At 36.6% G+C, this 19,283-nt stretch overlaps 1 protein-coding gene across 1 annotated transcript; it reads right to left on the bottom strand.

Moving 5' to 3' along the window:
* Positions 1 to 3,866: 3,866 nt before the first annotated feature.
* Positions 3,867 to 18,026, bottom strand: LOC108573588. The gene is made up of 9 exons (XM_017936051.1): positions 17,899 to 18,026; positions 17,600 to 17,804; positions 14,917 to 15,103; positions 14,564 to 14,715; positions 11,961 to 12,035; positions 10,837 to 11,881; positions 8,215 to 8,391; positions 5,964 to 6,099; positions 3,867 to 4,020 (listed from the first exon to the last, which is right to left on the bottom strand). Exons 1-9 carry the CDS (start codon positions 18,024 to 18,026, stop codon positions 3,867 to 3,869), a joined length of 2,259 nt encoding a protein of 752 aa, XP_017791540.1.
* Between the last annotated feature and the right edge of the window lie 1,257 nt (positions 18,027 to 19,283).

Genomic DNA, 19,283 nt, shown 5'->3' with positions numbered 1-19,283 from the left:
GAGAAGCGTATGTAAGTCGTAGCGAGTCTTTTGCTTTGATACATTTGTTTGCATGCTTCTAGTAACAGTTTGAATGCAGCCAGTATCGCGTAAAGTAAATGCACGACACGACATACCAATGAAGTGCAATAGCGGCTATTTTACTAGTGATATCCGTCTATAGAAGTGATATACTTTTTCGGAGGTGTTGTATCTTACACTCGAAGTTTATTAGTACTTTAAAATAAACCCGAATATAAATGAGGATAAATATATACAGGGTGTCCAGTAACTCCTCGAACACCCGGAAATGGGGGGTTCCTGAGGTGACTCTGAACAACTTTTTCCTTTACCAAAATGTTGTTTGAAGCTTCGTTTTCGAGTTATTAACGAAAAACACTGGCCAATCAGAGCGCGCGTAGAGCCCGCGCTCAGGGACGAAGGAACAGAGATTCACCCGCGCGCTATCGTGAACGACGCGTACGCGTGACTTTGCACCGCTATTTTTATAAGGCTTAGAGAAATTGGTTTTTGCCGTCATTCCGACATTTGTATAAATTTTTGAAAAAACTGCAATTAGTCGGAATCGTGAAGAAAATATCGAAGGTCGTTTTTAACGCGTACGCATTGTTCGATCGCGCGCGAGTGAGCCTCTGTTCTTCGTCCCTGAGCGCGGGCTCTGCGCGCGCTCTGATTGGCCAGTGTTTTTCGTTAATAACTCGAAAACGAAGCTTCAAACAACATTTTGGTAAAGGAAAAAGTTGTTCAGAGTCACCCCAGGAACCCCCCATTTCCGGGTGTTCGAGGAGTTACGGGACACCCTGTATATGTAACACATACTTCTTTCGTTCAAATACTAGAACTGTAATATTTTTGTTAAACATTATTGAAGAGTTTCACGTACGTGTATGAAACAAATATTATTTTTACTAACAACAAATTATTTGAGCAACGAACCCGTAAGTTTCTATATCAATCCCTCGTCTTAAAACTAAGAAAATTAAATTGTCTGACCTAGCAGTGCTGCCTGAAAATAAATTGCAGTTCAAGGGGTTAAGAAGGTTTCGAGGTTTCTAAAAATTGGCGAAATTTTTGGATTTTTTTATTATTAGGTAATTACTAGACGAAGAGTTTCAATTTTTTCAGAGGATTTAAATGTATTACACGCGATGTTTTTGTTATCTCTATTTTTTAATTTTTTTTTTTTGAAGTAATTACAATTTTGTTAAACGCGTACACTGTATTGCGGATAATACGTTTTTATTCATAAATCCAGAAGAGGGCCTTCCAATCCTTGCCGACGATAGCGGCCAGTAATCGATGCTCTCGCAGAGAAAGTTTCGCAATAATTTCTCCAAACTTGTAACACTTTTACTTTTTAAAAATTCCAGAAAGAAGCTGAAAGTTACACTTATATCCCTTGAAAAAAATTGGAATTTGTCATTTACTAGTTACCTATGAAAAAAATTCCCAAACTTTACCTACTTTTAGACGTCTCAAGATGACTTACCCCCTTAACTACTGTACTTAACGCTCACGCCCGTGTGTCAAACGTCCAATGAATGCAATTTTGTTCAATTGTTTTCTTTCATTTTCCATATTGCCTAATTTTTTCTATCGTGGCAGAAACATGAGTTACAATATCACGAATAACGAGAAACTTATTTCTACACGCGTAGAAAATAATTGAGAGAAAACTAAAATTGATCAGTTTTGTCGCGTCAAGTTGTAAAAATGCGACCGTTCAGGGGTTAAAGTCTTGAAACTTCGGCCATTGCCGTACGAAGAAACGTTTGAAACCCGCTAGCAACAGCTTTACCGTTCAAGTGAGTTTTTCTGAACCGTTAGTGGCTATTCGGATACAAGGAAACACTCCAAATGTACCAAATAGTAATTGACATTTGCAGACTTTCCATTTGTAAATGAAACTCCGTTAGTCATAAGTCGTCGTTCTTTTATTTTGCGCAAATCGAAAGCGGAATAAGTGCGGCAACACCAATCAGTCCTGAATTTCGATGATTTAATTTACGACCTCGCTATATCGTCGCCCGCGCTAGAGGTTGCTAGGGTTGCTGAAAAGTATTAATTTTGTACGATTAACAGGTATTCATATTTTCTCACTTTTTCGCGAAGAGAATGTGAATCTTTTAAATTCTTTATTTTGCTTCAAATTGTATATGTGATTATGAATGATAACAACGGTGCGGGAAAAAGGGCAGTTTTGATTGTTGGACAGAATTTCGAGCGTGAATTTACACGTTTCTAACGAAAAACTAGTGCAGTGTTCCACGTAAATAGTATCCGAGGTATATTGACGCAGCTAAAAATGGACTGTAATTATGCTGAAAGTGTGTTATTGATTAAAGCAAGTGATACGAGAAATTCAATTTCACTTTTCAGCACCCTTCGTGTAATCGATTATCTAGCCGAAGGGCAAACATGACGAATTAGTTTGGTCTATTTAAAGCTTTTGGTAGTTATGGAAAATATTTGAACATTGGTCAAAACTGTGGTTAACAAAGTCACTTAGTTTCGTTGTAAATTTACGAAATATTGTATTATTGTAAATTGTACAGATTGTTATTATTAACGTGTGCAGATATTATGAACGTAATATGTTAACTATTAACATTTAATTATTCCCGTTTAATTAATAATTATTTTGGCAATGTTCTGTTCGAAACACTTAGTTTTACAGTTCTTAGTGTAATCCTTTCAGCAATATCCCAAGTTATGTATACATTCACTATTATAATTGTGTTCTCTAAATAGCTATGGTAGTACGAGAAAATTTTCATAGGTAAATTAAATGGTTTCAAATGGTACCTAAAATGGAAGAAAATTATTTTTATAAATGCCACTTTTCTGCTTTTTTACTATATAATTCTTTTCAGTGCATTTCAGCGTGCATAATAATATGACCTTAAAGTGACCTTGGACTCTAAAATTATCTAATCAAATGTGAAACTTCCTTTTATTTTTTGCCATTTCTTCCGTCACAGAAATTTTTCTTTCATCTTATTCGCCATTTAAAATCATTTAAATTACGAGCCAAAATTTCCTCGTACCACCATAAATAGCTACATAGAGAAGATAATTAGGTAACTTCTTTTACATGGCCACCCTGTGCAATCTATTGGAATATAGTACCTATTAAAGTAAGCAAAAATGGTCCACGAATTATACTTGATGGAGACAAGTCAAGATAAAGATGGTTATTTATTTGAAATAAAATTTGAAACAGTAAGATGTTCTGCTTGTGCCTTTCATTCCAATGGAAATTGGGTATTTCCATTGAAAAAAATTCTGAATGCTTCGAAAAATGCGTAGATACCTAATATCGAATTATTTTGTAGCTGTTCTGCATTCTGTATTATAAGTCTTTAAGATCGTGAACTTAAGATGAACTAACTAAACTTTCCATGTATTCCCATAAACAGTAATTTGAAAAGTTGACGTCTGATACACAAAACCAACACTACAAACAAAATTAAGTATTATATCCATATTTCTTTTAGAAGAAATGTGCAGACTTACATACACACGCTTAAATTATTTCACCCGTTTTTCAAATCAGTCTGTATTTAACAAGCCTACAATTTTGAATATTTAATCACGGGAATTCTAATTTCATGGTCTACTGTACTAATTGTAAATACATAATAATAATTTCTAATTCTAATTTCATGGTCTACTGTACTAACTGTAAATACATAGTAATTAGGTATTGTTGAAATATTAATTACGAATTTAGTGTAATAACAATGTTAATGACAACTTCATTTTTCAACGTCGTATTATGAAATTATATATCTATATAATTTAGTACAAGTTCGAATACTTCGACAAGATGATCGATTACCATTAAAAATAATTCGTATATTACTTTAATCGTTACATTTTGGACTTTTCGTTCTTTCGATTTTAAGGCCCACAATGCCATTTGGGTAAAATACTTCGGCCGATCCATCGTAGAGAAAATTTACGAAAACAGTTCCGTTTTTATAGTACATTTTTCCTTTGTATTCGTTTCTATTGAACCTAATGCACGAAAGAAGACATATAAGGTTTAATGATTAATTGTAATACATTAGGAAACATTCTTTGGTGTACCAAAGTGCTATGAAATACATAAGCTGAATTTTCTCGAAAACTAAACAGTGCAAATTTTACACTTGCATTTCTAGCGGTTTCAAATATCGTAAGCTGTTATAAAGTTTAAATTTATACAGCGCAATAAAATGAGTTTATTTATGCAATTTCATATAGAGATAGAGTATGTTACTTTTATCGGTTAAATAAAAATCGATCACACTTATGCAAAATGTAATTGTAAAGGACAATGGAAAAGTTTTGTGGCAGTACAATGTGTTACTTTACTTTTGTACTATATTGTTTTAACTCTGGTTAATTGTGGAAGTGAAAGAATGAAAAGAAATGAAATATTCTGAGTGATCAAATTAATATGATCAGATTAAAAAGATTAAAAAATCGTGGCCTGGCAATTCACTGGATAGGAACACAATAGAAAACTTATGGAAATTATTAAAACATGGAATTGCATCGGAAATGGTAACTAATAAACAGAAAATGATAGAGAAGCATTATGACGCAGGAATAAAAGAAATTTGCAGAAAAAGTATCGAAAGTACGCCGAGACTCATTCAAGCAATTACAGATGGGAATGATGGCTTGACGAAATATTGATGTCTATCCGACTAGAATTTCAGTTAGGCATGCCTAAAGACGAATGTGGGCCTATTGCGGTAACGATTAGGCACACCTAAATACTGCAAGCTTAATCGTTACCGCATTAGGTCCTAATTCGGAAAGAATCATGCATGCCTAAGTTGGGCATTCCTAACAGTTGCCATACGTGGCCCAAATGGGGGTGACCGAGCGCACGCCTAAGTTAGGCATTCCTAACAGTTGCCATACGTGGCCCAAATGGGAGTGGCCGAGCGCACGCCCAAGTTAGGCATTCCTAACAGTTGCCATACGTGGCCCACCCGACTAGAATTTCAGTTAGGCATGCCTAAAGACGAATGTGGGCATAATGCGGAAGGAATAATGCATGCCTAAGTTGGGCATTCCTAACAGTTGCCATACGTGGCCCAAATGGGGGTGGCCGAGCGCACGATAAGGTTGGGCATTCCTAACAGCTGCCATACGTGGCCCAAATGGGAGTGGCTGAGCGCACTCCTAAGTTACGCATTCCTAATAGTTGCCATACATGGCCTAACTGGGAGTGGCCGAGCGCACACCTAAATTAGGTGGAGTGGGGCTCTCAAACTTATACGTAGAATTATTTACAGACATCTCAGTGTCGGACGTACGCTTGCGTGAGAGCATTCAACAAGATAAAAGTTTTTACAATTTAATCCATACAGTGTCTTGATGAGGTTTCCTCATGAGATTTCATTAATATCTCCCAATGACAGCCTAATAAAGCTATTCTAATATGGGCCTAATGCGGCCCTAATGCGGCCCTAACGCGGCTTTCCGAATTAGGTAGTCGTGAATATTCCGCGTTACATACCGCATGCGGACCTGATGCATGCGGAACACGCAAATTAGGCTAACCTAATGCGGACCTAATATCTTCCTAACTGAAATTCTAGTCGGGTATATTTTTGAAAATTTTCAATAATTCGTAGAAATTTTAGAATTCTCTTTAAGTGTTATCAGAACCATAACGATACATTTTGTAATAAAAGAAGGTTCCATTTTAAGTGTATTCTCAATTCCATTTTTGTTCAAACTTCAAACAAGCGATACATAATTTCCAAATGTTCGTAATAATTTAATCACCCACTGTAATTGTAAACCTGATCTGAGTAACATTCTATTACAAGACCAGTATAAAAATGTTTTCAATTTCAATAGTTCCCTAAAGTCTTCTAATCATACTTTAATCTTTGTTATAAATTCGAACATTTTCCTTGCTGTCGTGTACCGTTGTTCCCAACAATTGATTCACGTACCAGTCGATATGAGGCTTTGCCGGCTTTGTTTGATACTGAACGATTTTCCTCATGGTTTTGGCAATTGGCAACATAGTCCAGCCCAGTTCCATGAAGTACTGGTTTGATAATTGGTACTCAATCGAGCTCCGATCGCCTGTAACGTAGAAATTTCACGATGCCGGATGCTGGACTCGCCTCGCTCTACACACATAAACCACATTATTTGGATGCGATACGATAATGATAACCAAACACTCCCAGGCCCCAAGTGTTCCGGATTAATGACGATTTGGTATCGGACTTCCGTTGATCTCCATTCGGTCAGGAATCCGGATAATGATTTCGAATTAGATAATATCGTTGTAGAATCGAGATCTCGTAATTGAGATCAGAAAGAAGAAAAGAAAGGAAGAAAAATTCGATTTTCTTCGTTGAGAAAAAGGAACGATTTAACACGAGACCAGTATTTTGAAAAATGTTTGAATTTTTAGAAATGGAAGAATCAATCTCTGTACAAACGAGCCAGTAAAATAATTAGATTGAATTTTCCTCCCGAGAACAAGTGACGATGCAAACGTGTTAAGAGTTGTATTTTTACTCTTGCATGGAAGTATAGTCGGTGGAAGAAATATAGCGTAGGAAAATCAGCGTGATCAAGAATCAGCTTTTGTAAGCTTCTGTAGAGCATCGATTACAACTTTGTGTACGTTGGCAATGCAAGTAGCGTCAAAATGATTGCTCTCAATTTCAACCTCATAAAGAAGAAATCACAATAAACGATTTTGGCACGCTTCTACGGGTTCAACGGTTATGTCTGATTTTATGGAAACTTGGCGGCCGCGCTGATTTATAAGGCTCATCTTTCACTGTTTATTGCTTTTTAAGAACATCTTGTGCTAACGAAAACTTGGTCAGATAAAAAGTGTAAATCTATATGCAACCTTTAATTTTTTAGCAGGATTCTTTTTAGCTGCTATAAAAATTTTAATCAGTATTTTAAATAAACGGTCAGTATTTAAAGCAAAACATCGGTACGTATTGTAAGTGGTCAGTATTATATCGATTAATACAAAAACTGTCAGTATTTTTATTGAAATATCAGTAAACATAGTAATTTGTTAGTATTTTATCGTAAAATATTCTAACCTAACCAAAAATGTTTATTTCATTCACCAAAAAACAAATTAATACCGACCAAATAAACAAAATTGTACCGACAAAATGTTGAGAGTATATGAGTGCCAACGCACACATGGTTGTAGCGAGTGTGCTGCCGCCGACGGGATGCCGCTGCATCGCGTGTGTTTTGTTTTCATAGCGTCTAGTGCAAGACAAAGCATAGAAATATATCCCTTTGCATGTAGAACTTGTGTATCAGTTCATTATTTCTCACACGCAATGCTTGCATAGCAATCCATTACTTATCAAGTTATGGGCCCAGAAGAGAGAAATAATAAGAAATTGACGAGTAACTAAAGGGAAGAAAATTCCAAGGAAGAATTGAGGTTAACCACGTGCGTGAAAAATCAGTATCAGTTCATTATTTCTCATACGCAATGCTTGCATAGCAGATCATTATTTATCACAAAATACGATTTAATACTGACAATTAGCTATTTATACTGACCAAAATATTCATTTTTACTGACTATTTTAAAACATTCTTACCATTAATTGAAACGAATACTGACCAAATAAATAGACGTGATTCTTTTTCAGTTTTGCATAGCACTGTTCTTGTGTTTGCTCTTTCGTGTGGTTTTTTATTTACACAAATTTTCACTGAAGTACACGTGTTCAAATTAGCAAATCGAGAATTATTCTGAAAGTAGAGTAAGGATGTAGCTAATCGCGTAGATTTTAATTTTTGCATCGGTATCAGTTTCTCAGAGAAAATTTCAATCTCACTCCGACACACTTCGTGCAAACAGATATTCATACAGTGGATCAGCAATGATTTGAACATTAACCTCTTATTCAAAAGATATAAAAAAAACATTTGATAAGACGAAAACAAAATGTGTAACAAAACTGGTCCTTTTTTAAAAGTGAAAGTAACGAACATAAAGCAAAATACAACCTCTCTCTTACCAACTTTCTTTCTTTCTAAATAGTTGTGATTAATTAGAAGTATCATAAAGTTCGGTGACTGTAAATTTTAGTTCAAGAATAGTTCTGACGTAGGAAAGGGGTTGTTTGTTAATTTCAGACTTTCCTTTCGTTTGGCAATATTTCGCCTTACCGAATTCGGTGCGGTAAAGTTTCGTACCTTCCGTCCTTCCTTTTTCATAACTGAATCCATTTGTCTTAGTGTAATTGTCGTCCACGTCCATTTTACTCGAACCAACTTGGTCACGTCTCTTCTTGCCGAATGAACTCGTTCCTTTTTTACTGTACACTTCTGAATCGAGCGTTGATTTATCCTCCGTGCTCGTACCAACTTTCGCTTTATACACAAAGAAAAATTTCATTCCGTCGTTATGCTTGTTACTCTACACGTTGTACGTGAAACTTGCTGCTTTTGGAAAAAATGAAAAGTTGGAGATAATAATGCAACGCCTTCTCGAACCATTTATCTTCACCGCTGAAACTTATGAAATTATCGATGTTCTGATTTACACAGTTGACCTCAAAAATCACGTCATCTACACGGATTCTATAAACGTAATCAAAGCCTTATCAGGTCTAAACAGAAATGACAAATTGCAAGAAATGGACAAGAAACTAGGACTTTTACCAAGAACTGTGCAGAGCTCAGGAGTTTGCCCCTGGAAGGGTCATATCCCCATAAACCCACCTTCTCTAACACAATCATAAAAATAGGGCACACATAAGCAGGATCGAGAAATAAATAATTTCATGTATATTAAAAAGAACTGTATTATTTTATACATCAAATAAAGAAAAAAAGAAATGAAACGCCTCATCTATTATGACTAGGGTTGCCATCCGTCCGGGTTTCCCCGGATTTGTCCTAGTTCTGAAGGTGTTCGGAGAAGTCCAGGGGGATTTTCTACAGTGATCCGGGTTTTCCGATGTTCGTTTCCAAACCGTCAACTCCTACCGATCATCCGGGTTATGTTATCTGTACGTTGCGTGCGGTGATCTAGCATGCGTCAGACGCACCTCTACTAATATACCGAATAGTAACGCATCTGTTTTTCTAGGAGCGATTTTCAAGTGTCGCGTTCGCATCAGAAGCAGTCTAAATGCAAACGCAAGAAAGAAGTTTTTGTCTTGGAATATCGTAATTAATCTAAAAAATAGAAGTGTCCGGGGTTTTAATGCTCTCTATTCTAGATTGGTGACTTTACAAATGGCAGCCCTAATCACGACTCTCCCTTTTGGACTAACTCAAAACGCAAAAACGCCTCTTGTCGTTGACAACGACGATTCCGTCCCTTTTCTGACTCCGTGCGTTCGCCTCTATTTACATGTATTGACATTATTCGCCGACGCGATATTATCAACGAATGAAAACATTTAAAGTTGCGTGACTTGGGCACTGGGAGCGAAATGCCCCTCCTGAACGCAGAATAATACTCGGATAGCTACTCAATTTAGACCCGAGTATCCGGATACTTGCGTGATTTAGATTCGGATATCCGGATACGTCTGTATTACCCTCGCGATGAGTCTATTGGATAGTACATAATAGTGTCGAACACTCTCCTGTAAAATATAAGTTTGTATAAAGTGGAGACGCCTTGTGGTAGATCTCAAACAAATATTCGACACGTATTTTTAGTTTCATTGGCATTCGTCCACATTGAAGGGGTGAAAATCGCTCTCAAAGTTGGAGGTAGAAAATATATTTATTTCAAAATCTCGAAAATTATTAGAGACAGAGGGGTGGAGTAAATTAACGAAATTTGTATTTCTGAACGTCGAATGTGGCTGCTTAAACAGATTTTGAAAAATTCCATTTGTTTAAATAATATACTAAAAATTATAACTTTTTTACTTTCGACGAGTCTGTAAGCTGAATTTTATCTTAACCTCCTGATGTAGCACTCAGCAAACAATTGAAAAGTCGTTTAAAAAATTGTTTTGTATGCTTTAAGATGTGAAAAAAGTTTGACATTGTTATTCATTGGACACTGGAAAAAAAATCCTGAATATTGCCGAAATTTTCGGTGCGATTACTAGAATGACCTTTTAAAGTAAAGCGACCTAATGCTAAAATGTAGAGCCACTTTCAATTAGTCCCTTTGGAGACACCAGGATATATTGCATGTCTGGTCCTGGCGACTAAGTTTGCAGACAACGCAACAAATGGGCTTTGTCTATTCAAAGTGAAAAATAGTTGTTTGCAACGCTGGACCACTTGAGACCATGCCATAACCCGCCTACACGATGTACCTAATAAGAATTGTATTTTGACACTCGTCTGAAGAATTTAAGTTATGAAAAAGAGTAGGTAATTTTCAATAGATAAATTTTGTTTCGCTTTTCTTCACAATTTCGACAGTGTTAAATCGCAACGAAAATCGAGAAAATTGCTTTCAAATTATACAAGGTGGTCCACCTAACGTGACTAAACATTTTCGTTATTAGCAGATCGCTCCAAATTTCTTTGGTCACAAGAATTTCAAGGTAGTGACCTTATATTTTTCTATGTCCTTTATTACGTCCTATGTCCTGCTAGCTAATAGGAAAAGAAAATTATGGTTATACACAAAAAGAATTGAACGTGGTCTCGAAAACTTATTTTAAAAAGACAGAAAGAATCTAAGGTCATCATCTTGAAGAACCTTTGAAATCGTATCAACTGTGACGAAAATATTTTAATCGGTCCACTAATAATGAAAATAACTGAGGTGGTCACGTTAGAAGGTCCACCAACTATACCTGCTGTTCAATGTTGCATATTTTTAACAAGTGTACCTACCGCCTTTACGTTTCTTCGTTAAGTCAGGATCACTTTCGTCAGCCTCTTCGCTGGAACGACTCTTTCGTTTCTCATCGCGTCTAAGAATTTCGCCCTTTTCGTTAACACCGTGAGACACTTCTTTCCTTTCGCTGTCAAGCGTATCTCCTTTTTTCTTCTTTCTACCGCGAATCTCTTTATTTTCACTTGCATCCGCCATTTCATCCATCTTGTCAATACTCTTTACCTCTCGTGACTCTTTTCTGCCTCGCCGATCCATCGTTTCCCCTTCACCGTCAATAGCGTTCGTCTTTCTCACATGTTTCTCCTTTTCACTTTCCGCTAACTCGCCCCTATCAAGTATCCTCCGCGCTTTTCCTCCAGCCAACGATGCGTCTTTCGTTGCTCGTTTAGAACGGTTAACCGTATCCCCATCGAGCTCCGCGTCCGACAATCCTGCGCGTTCCGATCGATTTGAATACTCGGCATCTCTCTTAATTTTCCTCATTTTCCCGACAGCCGTTCGTTTTTCAAGCTTCGTGTCACGTAAACTACGCGATCTACGGGCTTCCCCGAGCTCGCTTTTATACGGAGCGTCGTCACGTCTTGGCCGTCCATCCGGCGTGATAGGATACCCTCCACTTCTATCGATATTGCGGCTCCTCTTTATTTCTCCTCTCATCTTTCCCTCGAACTTACGAGTTGCCGTCTTTGTTAAATCTCTGCCCTCGACTCCGATAAATTTGTTCCGTTCCCGGCTCGAATCGTCGTATTTTTCCACCTCTGTTTTTCTTGAGGACACTTCAGCCACAGCGCGACGTGTCGCGCTTATCTCGCGGACAGATGGATGTTTTATCGTTCGATCGAAACCTCTTCGTTTTCCCTTTGCACTTTCACGTTCCCCGGCGAATCTTGCGTCGCTGCTCTTATAATCCGTGACAAACATAGTCGGTGATTTTCCGTCGGAAGCGTGCACGTTTGAACTTTCATCGATACCTGCGAATTGCTCGTGCCTCGGAGACGTCGATTTTCCTTCAAAAACACTCGGTTCCTCCTTGCCGACGCTCTATCAATCATGACAGAGACGAATTTACTTCTCGTGTCGCGGGAAAGTCTCGTTAAAGCTTTGTTCTTACGAAACTAACCGATATCGACTGTTGCAGAGCCCACTCTTTGTAGATGCTGTGAAATTGCTGCGCGTCCTTGCAACAAAATGTCCCCTAGGAGAAAATCAAGCTGGAGTGTTTCAAGGTAGAGTAGCTTTGAATAGTTTTCGGGGATTATTGAACTAAGTGAAACTGTTGAATATTAAAAATCAACACGTTGCAGTCGTTCTTTTGACATTTTCTCTTTCTCTCCAGATTGTCAGGAATATCAATGCAGAAAAGAGGTGAATAAATGCGATATGTACAAATATTTATGTACCGAAGTTAGAATCCTGGTACCGACAATTCAAATCGTTATAATTTCTGATACGTGCAAAATTTTACAAAATGTTTCAAGCAAATGTTATTTAGTTTAGTAAGGGCTATTGTAAGTAAAAATTGAAGTTACCCTCCGTTTCCACGTTTAGAGTGGGACTAGATTTCTTTTCTTTACTTGCTATAAAAGGCCACTTTATAACATAAAGGTTGAAACAAAAGTCTTCTCGATACTATTAATAGGTTTGTAAACATCGACTTGTAACAGTGAAGTGAAAACGGTTTCGCAACGAGCATATTGCGATTCGTAACAATATGTATACCAAAATACTATTTTATTTGGCGTATTACCATATGTCACAATTATAGAAGCTTGAAAGAGAATTTTTACCTTAACTACATCGTAATGACGTTAATTTTATTTTATTTTAATTCCTGTTTTTGAATATTTTGATATTTTGGAAATTTTGTTTTTGGATACTTTTAATTTTAGATGTTTTGGATATTAAATGATCTAGAATAACCATGGAAGACCGACATATCATAGGGCAGTGTGTTTGTATCGAAATGAGATACACGAATTAAAAACGACGATGCTATTTCATTTAAGAAAATAAAGATCACTTTGAAATATCGGAAATATTGAAATACCTTCATCCAGAACAAAATTGTACTCGTTGTATGATATTCGAATAACGAATAGCTGGAGAGACAATCCCTTGGAAAGTTATAATAGGACACTCTGTATATTGAACAAAAACATCAATTTTCCTGCTGGCCACTTGTTTTAATTAAAGAATAATGTACAAAGGAGCGTAAGCGTGCCCATGTTTAAAATTTTCGAATGAATTTTAATATAGAATGCAGGTTCGATAAAGGACAAACGAGAGATTCATTTTTGACATAAATAACTCATTTAAGTTTACGCTGGCTTTTAATTAGAAGACACGAAAATTTTATTAAGCAGACCGAGATGCTTCAAATTTAACAAAATCTCTCAAGTTCAAAGAAGTTTAGCAAAGTCTGGAAAACTTCTCGAAACTCTAAAGATTTCTTCAAAGTAGGAGAAAGTTCTCTGGGTAAAGTTCAATTTCTGCTTAAATCAAGTTTAAAAATATTATACTGAGCAATGTTTAACGTTGCCTGATATTATCTTATCCTTTTGAACTTTCCAGTACCGAGGAACCGTATTCAGACGTAAAGATCGTGGTGAAGTCTACGAAACTCCTGTACTTTTAGATTATTTATACGTAAATATACAATTATTTTTACTGTTTTATTTTAGACAAAGGAAAATGAGCAAATGCGAAAGTATTCATTACGAAGAAACAAATATTATGACAAAGAAGATTTTACTCTGAAGGTTACATTTCCCGAGATTTCAAGGTCACCCAAATTTTTTTAAATGGAATATTTGATTTTTATAATGGAGTATATTTTCATTATTGAAATACTGCGTAGAAAAGTAAATTCGTTCGTATACAGGGTCGTCCTTTAAATATCCCCTCAAATTGTGACGATGGAAAAAATATTTTTTACGTAATATGAATGGTATCAAAAGACCAATATTGGGCAAAAAATGTTTCTTTTATTTTTTTCCAAGCTTTCAAGATCATCAATCACCCAAGGCTACCCATCGTTTAGCGGATGTTGAAAAAAAATCCAATTGACCTCGAAGTGACCATTTCAACGTACTTTCCGAAATACACATTCGGACCGGACTAATTTGTCCCAAAAAAGCGAATTTCAACAGGCAAAATCTGAGCAACGTAAAAAATGAAGCCGAAAACGATTTACTGAAAAACGTATGTAATATTAGCATTTATAGATTAAAACCTGAATATGTATGTGTTATAAATCTCAAAGCAGATTTTTCTTTATCGCTGATTTCTTACTGGCAGGCAATCCAACAATGTACATTTACCTTTTTAGATTTCATATTTAGTCAATTCTTTCTAATATTTTTTGCAATTTTTATTCTTGGTAGCTTTAGACCAAGCCTGTCCAACCTGTGGCCCGCGGGCCGCAATGTGGCCCCGAATGGCACAATATCGTAAACTTTTAACATTATGTGATTTTTAGCGATATTTTGCACGACTCAATTGCGTTATAATAAAAAATATTAAAAAATAAAGGAGGCTTTGTTACTTATGTACAATTAACTGTATTATATATTTCGTACGGCCCAGGCAAGTCGAAAGGTTGGACACCCGTGCTTTAGACCCTTTTAAATATTACATCTCAAGACTGTGTAAACAATGTTATGGAAGAGAGTCTGTTCAATATTTAACGTAATGCATTATTCAAAGATTCGACGTTTCACTTACCCATTGTCTAGTCGTTTCACTAACCACGCGATCACAAAACCTGCAGATTCTGAAACCGGGTCGCGTCCAAGACATTTTTTCACTCCAGTCGCGAATAAAATTGTTCACAAGATTTAACATCAGTTCATTGTGCGTGTCGCGTGACGGTTGTTCTGCAATAACGCCATAATGGTCTCGAGAAATTCAGACCCGTATAACTAACGCCAATTTCATTGCCAAGGCTCGTAATAAAACAATTAGTAATTTAACAATGCACTGTCATTTTCTCTGCGTTTCGCCTTGATTTTTTGCCAAATTGGATTCATTCGAAAATATCGTTTTCAACAGAAGGTTGCACGATGTGTATAGATTACCTTCTAGATGGTAATCAGAACAGATGTACCTCTTCATTACTTCCTTCAGAAGGAGTGACAGTGTTTGAAGCTTTTTCGACGGTGCGCAAGGTGACAATCGTTCCAAAGTGCACAAGATATCTTTCACTTGACATATAACATTCTCGACAGCACAGCTCTTCTGTACACATGTGAGAACTGCATCTACCTAGCCAGCACGAAAGAAGAACAAAGGAAATAGGAACCAAGTACCCAGGGGAATAGGACTAAGTACCACAGCACATAATTAGGTCAGAACTGCAATTTCTTGTTTCAACTAAATTACATCAAAATTACGTTTTCCTGAAATATAAGTGCACCAGTTCATATTCACGTACTCCAACTATTTTTCTTACTTAAAAAAGTGTGAGTTTATTGGTTGCGCTCGTAATGTTCTGTGAACGCATGTACGAAAGGGTTAAAGAGCACAATTGTGTATGCAGTATCATGGTCGACATTTTGATCAGTTTCTACGGTAAGGAAATTAATTTTTACAAAGCAGTACATAGTCTTATCCTTATTTATGAAATTATTCCGACCAAATAGATGATGAAAGAAATGAATACTGCGTCATGATAGTAATTGTGATAGTAGCAGAACATATTTATGAATACAAATACGAGCAGTAGGTTATAGTTAGTAGGTACAAAGTCGTTTTTCTCGAAAACAAAGCCTCATATGTAAAACCTTTATTTTGCACTTTCGACAAAATCTAGTCATCTAGTCAAAAAAATCTAGTATTCTAGATTGCTGTCATTTGCTTATGGTTCTGATAGTACAAGTCAATTTCACTTTTTTTACGTTCTTCTACCTGAGATTCCAATAGTCTATACAGGGTGGGGCATTTAAATGGGAACACTGAAATATCTTCACTATCAATGGTCGCATGAAAGGACTCCAAAGGGAAAATTTATATTGCTTGAAGGGGCGCACGCAATGGCAGATGAAATTTTTTCTCACTGTCATTTTTCTGCGAGGTTACAAGGCCATCGGAAGTTTTTACATATTTTCTACATATTTTCATAATTGGGATATGATAGCTGAGGTCGAAATTTGCGTGATCTTGAATACAAAAAATTCATAAAAATTGGGCAATTGATGCAAATAGTGAAATAACTATGAAGGATAATTTGCTTATATCTACTCTGCTGCTCGCCTATAGGAGAATTGTGAGGATAGAGAAATGTAGCTAAATTATGAACTGCCTTTGAAAACAAATCATTGAATATGATCTACATATACAGGGTGGTTCGCGCAACTGTTTCAGGTCATAACTCCGTCAAATATGCATTTACGAAAAAATGCCAAAGGAGGAAGATAAATGGCTCGAAGAGCACTACATTTGTACGCCCTTAGATTTCTTTTAAGTGCAACAGTGCATGTGCAATTAACAGTTGCATCATTTCTTTAAATGGAAATGCCAATTTTTTGTTGCACAGAACGATTCCTCCGTTCGTTCTAAGTAAAAAATGATTAGGGTATCATGGCAAAAAAATCATTAGTTCTCGAGATATTTTCAATACATTTTCTTTTATTTAGTGAAATACAATCACAATTTTTCAAATGCAAAAAAATCATTAGTTCTCGAGATATTTTCAATACATTTTCTTTTATTTAGTGAAATACAATTACAATTTTTCAAATTTACGATACGTAAATTGCTACTGAATGATGAAATACTTACTCGTACAAATCAGTTTCTGTTATGACAACAATTTCGAAACGGTGTTTACGTTTACTACATAGTCACGAAGCGTTTGAGCATCTTCTTTATTAAAGACATTTTTTGAAAATATCTCGAGAACTAGTAAATTTTTTGCCATGATACCCTAACAATTTTTTACGTATAGTTGGGGCCACGATATAGCGAGGTCGTAAAATCGGTCAGACGTCAAATTAAACATGTTTTAGCTGCCGGGACCCGAAAATTGACAGAGATACGAGCAGATAAGTACTTGAAACCATTGTCAGGACCGTACGAAGAATTCTTGTATCCAGCGAAAGTCAACTGATTCTAATATATTTACTGAAAACTGCATGCAGCTAGGACAAATTAGGGTTTCTCCCTCTGGGGGAAGCCGCTTTTGGAAGTACGGTTACAAGTAAAGGTCTTATTGAGGTCTTTAACATCTTCATTTACCTGCTCGTGTTATATACAGATAGAAAATGCAAAAGGATTGTGTAGCTTTAATATTAACATATTTTCCATTTGTAAATGAAATACCATTTTCTACTTGAAGTACCAAATCATATGCTACCATTCGTTTATTGTTGGAACCCTCAAACAGACTGCAACACACGGCCTTGAGTGCCGCAACATCAATCGATGCCGATTCTTGAGAGTTTAATTTACGACCTCGCTATATCGTGGCCCCAACTATCGAATGAACGGAGGAATCGACCTGTGCAACAAAAAATATGCATTTCCGTTTAAAGAAGTGATGCAATTGTTAATTGTGCATGCACTGTTGCACTTAAAAGAAATCTAAGGGCCTACAGATGTAGTGCCCTTCGAGCCGTTTATCTTCCTCCTTTGGCATTTTTTCGTAAACGCATCAGTAACGGAGTTATGACATGAAACAATTGCGTGGACCACCCTGTATAGCGCTATTTGGGTCGTAAAGGACCATTAATTGCCATGATAGAAAATACATTTAAACTTTACTTTGCGAACGATGTTTTCTGGCAGAACTTTGTTATCCCGGCAGTGGACACAGGGGAGTACGTTGCGAAACAATCCAGATCGTTGGGACCTCTTTTTCGGCATATTGTCGCAAATTACCGTTGTCATTGCTACAGTCACGATGTCCAGAGCCGCGTGCAACGGGACAGCGTCGTAATTCACGCCGCAACATTTATCCGCGTGATAGCTGATTTGTTCAAACACTCAGTTATTCCGCGCGTTGATTATAATTTTATTTCTAAAAAACAATTATCGTCGATTAAACCGGCCGTCAGACGAACCTGAAGAAGTCCATGAAGCTTCTCAATAAGCGATGAGCTTGCATGAAAACTTCGAGCGCAAACGGCAGCCATTCCGAGTTTTCGGTTAATCGAACATCTCGAGACGAACAGGCTCCCATACACGACATTATTGCGGGCAATCTCTATCGCTTCGTGAGTCTTTCGGTAAATTTTGAAATTAACCTGCCGTGGTGCGTATTTCCTTTATCACGTTCTACTCTCTGAAAACAGGAAATGTGCGCCTATTTAGTGATAAATGAAGTGAATTTTAAGTGAAACAAACGTTCACTACGTGTCAAGTCCCCCTTTTTTTCTAATCATTCTAACAATTACGCGTTACAGAATAAATCGTTTCAGAGTGTGGATCTATTTATTTTTGTTTAAACCAGACAAACCGACATCGGTCTTCGCTGTAAATCATCAGCCTTGTTGACAGTTTTCGTTGCACGCTCATGTAACAACTGACGTTCGTCATATCGTGCGTGTGTGTATAATAGGTAGTTACTCAATCGATGTCTCATGCTGTTTCATATCGAAGCTCGCGAGCCTATTGATTTTATTTGCGCGAGCGTTATTCGAAATAAAAAGTGTGCCTGAAATGCTGACAATACAGGGCGACAGAACGATCGCGATACAAGTGAGAAAAGGCTTCTTTCTCATGAGAAAATCAGCAGAAATTGTAGAACAACGTTTTACGCGATTTCGTTTTCAAGATAATTAATATTAAAAATTCGTGGTACACGAGTTGTATATAATTCACAATATTCGTTGTATATGACTAATTTGTGCATATTTGTCTGGAATGATTGTTAATTGGATTATTTTTCGAAAAAAACAAGAGGTTACTATTTGAATAATTCGTACTGTTTGTTAGAAGTATGGTTGAATGTTTAAAGTTGCTGTTCCAAGGTTCTAGATACGGCTGTAAAACTTGGGATAATTCGGATAATTTTGAATAGGAATTCTTTATTCGGATAATTCGAATATTCGAAGTGTTTGAGTTTGGGACTGTGCCGAATATTTTGTACATTTCGAATATTCGAATAATTGAATAGATAATTTTAGGAAGGCAGACCACGTTCGGTGCAATGGGTTCGAGATATATTTATTCCTAAAGCATTCGGCGTAATTAGTAGCTCATCATTAGCGATATGATTGACGTATCAATATGCGTGTGCAATGTACAGTTGTCTGCGCATGATAGCTTCCATTTCGAGGCAAGCTGAAATCCCTAAATGATTTTAAGGGACTGTAACATTTGTGTTTCTCTCCACATTACGGAAACGGGTTCTGAAATTTATAGAGTATTATTCGCTTTGTGGACGCACTCTTACCCGTTAATAATAAGAATAATATTAATGCTGGTCAAGTGCTATATCAAGTAT

Source organism: Habropoda laboriosa, unplaced genomic scaffold, assembly GCF_001263275.1.
Source record: "Habropoda laboriosa isolate 0110345459 unplaced genomic scaffold, ASM126327v1 scaffold128, whole genome shotgun sequence".
NCBI classification, from domain to species: Eukaryota; Metazoa; Arthropoda; class Insecta; order Hymenoptera; family Apidae; genus Habropoda; species Habropoda laboriosa.
Note: the sequence above shows the minus strand (reverse complement) of the source record. Positions and strands in the feature narration are given on the sequence as shown.